This window comes from Manacus vitellinus, unplaced genomic scaffold, assembly GCF_001715985.3.
Source record: "Manacus vitellinus isolate BGI_N305 unplaced genomic scaffold, ASM171598v3 scaffold_148_pilon, whole genome shotgun sequence".
Classification (NCBI taxonomy): Eukaryota; Metazoa; Chordata; class Aves; order Passeriformes; family Pipridae; genus Manacus; species Manacus vitellinus.
In genome coordinates, this window is record NW_021939057.1 from 91,318 (window position 1) to 94,492 (window position 3,175).

Consider the following 3,175-nt stretch of genomic DNA (forward strand, 5'->3'; position numbering starts at 1 on the left):
GAGCAGGGGGAAGGGGGGCCTGGAGCTCCCCAGGGGACAGCCAGGACACGACCCAAGGACCAGCAAGGCTGTTCCTTCCTTGGGATGAGAGCAGGGTCTGGAGAAGATAGGATGGCTTTGTCCATGGGGGGATTTGGGGCCCTTGGAGGTTCACCTGGGCATTGCCCTGTCCCTGGGCTTGTGACCCCATGGGCAGTGGGAGCTCAGCCTGGATGCCACTGTGCCAGGGTTCCTCTCCACTTGCATTCCCTCTCTTTCCAGGCTTTGACCCTAAGCTCTTCCTGGTTTTCTTCCTGGGCCTGCTGTTGTTTTTCTGTGGGGACATGCTGAGCAGGTGAGTCCCCCCAGTCTCTGGGGGCTGGGGAAGGTGGGTCAGAGCCTCCTGGGGGTGTGTCTGTGCACGGGTACCCCTCAACCCCCCGGTGTGATCCCCTGTGTGGTCCCTGCAGGAGCCAACTCTTCTACTACTCGGCTGGGATCAGCTTTGGCCTGTTGGCCTCGCTGCTCGTCCTCGTCTACGTGATGTCCAAGGTCATGCCCAAGGTGGGTGTCACCTGCTGGGGGCTGAGAGGCCTCATAGCCCTCCCCACACCTGTACTGGTGTGCTGGGCTGCAGGTCTGGCTTGGCATAGAACAGCCCAGCACCCAGGGGAGGCACCAGGGCTGCCCCTCCGCCTGCCTCCAACACCCCTCTCCTCTGCCAGAAAAGCCCTGTGTACTTCCTGCTGGTGGGAGGCTGGTCCTTTTCCCTCTACCTGCTGCAGCTGGTCTTCAAGAACCTGCAGGAGATCTGCAAGTCCTACTGGCAGTACCTGCTAGGTGGGTGGGAGCCCTGGCACCACCGACCACGTCTCCTGGCGCAGCCGGAACGTGCCGGCGAGCGAGGCTGGGGCTCCCTGTCCCTGGTGCTCCAGAGGGGGGGGCTCCAGGCAGGTTCACCCTCCTCCTGGTGGAGCCCTGGGCTCCTGCCCCATCCCTGTGCTGCCCCACAGGTTACCTGCTGCTCGTGGGCTTCCTGAGCTTCGGCGTGTGCTACAGGTACGGCCCCTTGGAGAACGAGCGCAGCATCAACCTCCTCTCCTGGGCCCTGCAGCTCCTGGGGCTCCTGCTGATGTACTCGGGCATCCAGATCCACCCCATCGCCCTGGCCCTGGTGCTGGTTGCTGTCTGCACCAAGAACCTGGACTACCCCTTGCAGTGGGCCTTCGCTGTCTATCGGTGAGGCCCCGGCTGTGTGGGGAGGAGCTGCTGGATGGGGGCTGTGTGCTGGAACTGGGGTGTTTCCACAGGGCTTTGGGGCTGGGCTGGGTAACTGGGGGGGTTGTGCCCTTTTTTCCCTGTGGTTGGTGCAGGAGAGGGCCCTTGGGACTGAGGAGAGGAGGTCAGAGTGACGGGCTCCGCTCCTCCCACCCCAGCTCTGGCCCAGCTCCCCAGGGGCTGCTCCTGTCCTGGGATCCTGCCCTGGGGTTCCTGCTCCAGGGATTCTGCCCTGGGATCCTGCCCTGGGGTTCCTGCTCCAGGGATTCTGCCTTGGGGGTCCTGCCCCAGGAGCTCATCCTGCTCCAGGGGTTCTGCGCTGGGGGTCCTGCCATGGGAGCTGGTCCCAACCTGGGGGTCCCAGCCCCTGTGGGTGGGCAGTAAGAGGTGCTGCCCCCCTGGCAGGAGAGTGCAGAGCTCCAGGCTGGGCCCGAGCCCCCGCCGGCTGCTGACAGAGGAGGAGTATCGGCTGCAGGGCGAGGTGGAGACGCGCAGGGCCCTCGAGGAGCTGCGCAGCTTCTGCCAGAGCCCCGATTTCTCCGCCTGGACCGCCGTGTCCCGCATCCAGTCTCCCAAAAGGTACCATCCCTGGCAGCCTGGCCCCACCCTGTGTCCCTCTGTGCTGTCACCCCTGGCCTTGGAGACAGGGACGTGGAGCCACAGGGGTCTGTGGTGTGGGGGAGCCCGGGGGAAGGGATGGATAATGCCCCGTCCCGGCACCAAAACACTTCCCTGGGGCTCTGTGAGTGCCAGGGCCCCTCCAGGGGCACCAGACACACCCCCAGCCCGCTGCCCCACGGCTTCCCCCAGGTTTGCTGAGTTCGTGGGTGGTGCCTCTCACGTCACCCCCAGCGAGGTGTCTGTGCACGAGCGGGAGTTCGGCCTGGAGAGCCTCTTCATCAACGAGCAGCTCTTCGAGGAGGAGGAGGAGGAGGAGATGGGCAACAGTGCTGGGAATCATGGGAGTTATTCCCTGTCCCACAACCACCTGGATGGCCACTGAGGTCAGCTGTCCTGGGGCTCTGCAGCTCGGGGAGGGAGAGGAGGGTGGTTGGGGTGGACCCTGTGGGGACAGACCCCGTCTGATGGGGGGGGAAACAGGGGCTGACACCCTTCTCTTTCCCTACACCCGCCTGAGGTGTGAAAGCCCTTGTGAGGTGTTGGGGGGGGAGGACACAGGGAGCCCCCCTGGGCTGGATGAAGGTGGGCTGGAGCCACCCCAACTTTTGCAGTGGATGTTTGTGAGTTCCCAGGGCAGGGACCTCCTCCCCAGGCCTGGGTGCTGATCTGGCTCCATCCCTCAGCCCTGGGCAGCAGATGGGAGCCCCTTCCCCACCACTGGGCACCCAGGCTGTGCCCAGGGTGGGGACAGACCTTCCCCTCCCTCCTGTGCAGGCGCCTGCGAGGGCGATGAGAGGAACTTTGTCCCTGTCCCACGGGTACCTGCGTGCTCAGCACCTGCCTGGAGCCGGGGAGGGAGCTGCTGCTCCTGCTCCTCCCTTACCAAAGATGTCAGAGGGCTCCAGCTGGTCAGGCCACACCTCTGCCTTGGCTTTGATCCACGTGTGGATACCAAAACCTCCTGTGCCTCCCTGGTGGAGCTGTGGGGCTCAGAGAAGGCAGCCTCGAGGTCCATGGGCTGCTCCCAGCTGTAGTGTTGGGGTGCAGGCCGTGCTCAGCCCCCTGTCCCCACCCCAGAGCTGAGGATGAGTGTGGATGTGCTTCCTCCCTGCCTCGCTGCCCTTCACCTGCTGTTACTCCTCTTCCAGTGGGCAGGGGCTGGGGGTGACCCTGCCAGTGTTTCCTGCTCCCAGTGCTGTCTGGGGGGCTCTGCCAACGCACAGAGCTGGAGAGGATGCCATAATCTATGCCATAATCTATGCAACTTGCTAAGCAATAGCACTGCCCCCCCTCTCAG

General features: G+C 64.4%; 2 protein-coding genes across 2 annotated transcripts in view; both read left to right on the forward strand.

Annotated features, from left to right (window-relative positions):
- The first annotated feature begins 188 nt into the window (after positions 1-188).
- Positions 189-3,127, forward strand: NEMP1 (nuclear envelope integral membrane protein 1). The gene is made up of 7 exons (XM_029958184.1): positions 189-334; positions 450-543; positions 705-819; positions 993-1,218; positions 1,663-1,836; positions 2,068-2,261; positions 2,653-3,127. The coding sequence occupies exons 1-6, from the start codon at positions 189-191 to the stop codon at positions 2,258-2,260; spliced, it is 948 nt and encodes a 315-aa protein (XP_029814044.1). The 3' UTR covers position 2,261; positions 2,653-3,127.
- The window catches only part of MYO1A (myosin IA), a 14,399-nt gene continuing 13,678 nt past the window's right edge, over positions 2,455-3,175 (forward strand). The window contains exon 1 of the mRNA XM_029958185.1: positions 2,455-2,460. Within this exon, the coding sequence (XP_029814045.1) occupies positions 2,455-2,460 (6 nt within the window). The remainder of the gene's footprint in view (positions 2,461-3,175) is intronic.

Coding starts and splice junctions, on each gene's coding strand:
- NEMP1 (XM_029958184.1), top strand. CDS start 189: ATGGGCAGTGGGAGCTCAGCCTGGATGCCACTGTGCCAGGGTTCCTCT. Junction 820..992: donor CTACTGGCAGTACCTGCTAG/GTGGGTGGGAGC, acceptor GCTGCCCCACAG/GTTACCTGCTGCTCGTGGGC. Junction 1,219..1,662: donor TGGGCCTTCGCTGTCTATCG/GTGAGGCCCCGG, acceptor CCCCCCTGGCAG/GAGAGTGCAGAGCTCCAGGC.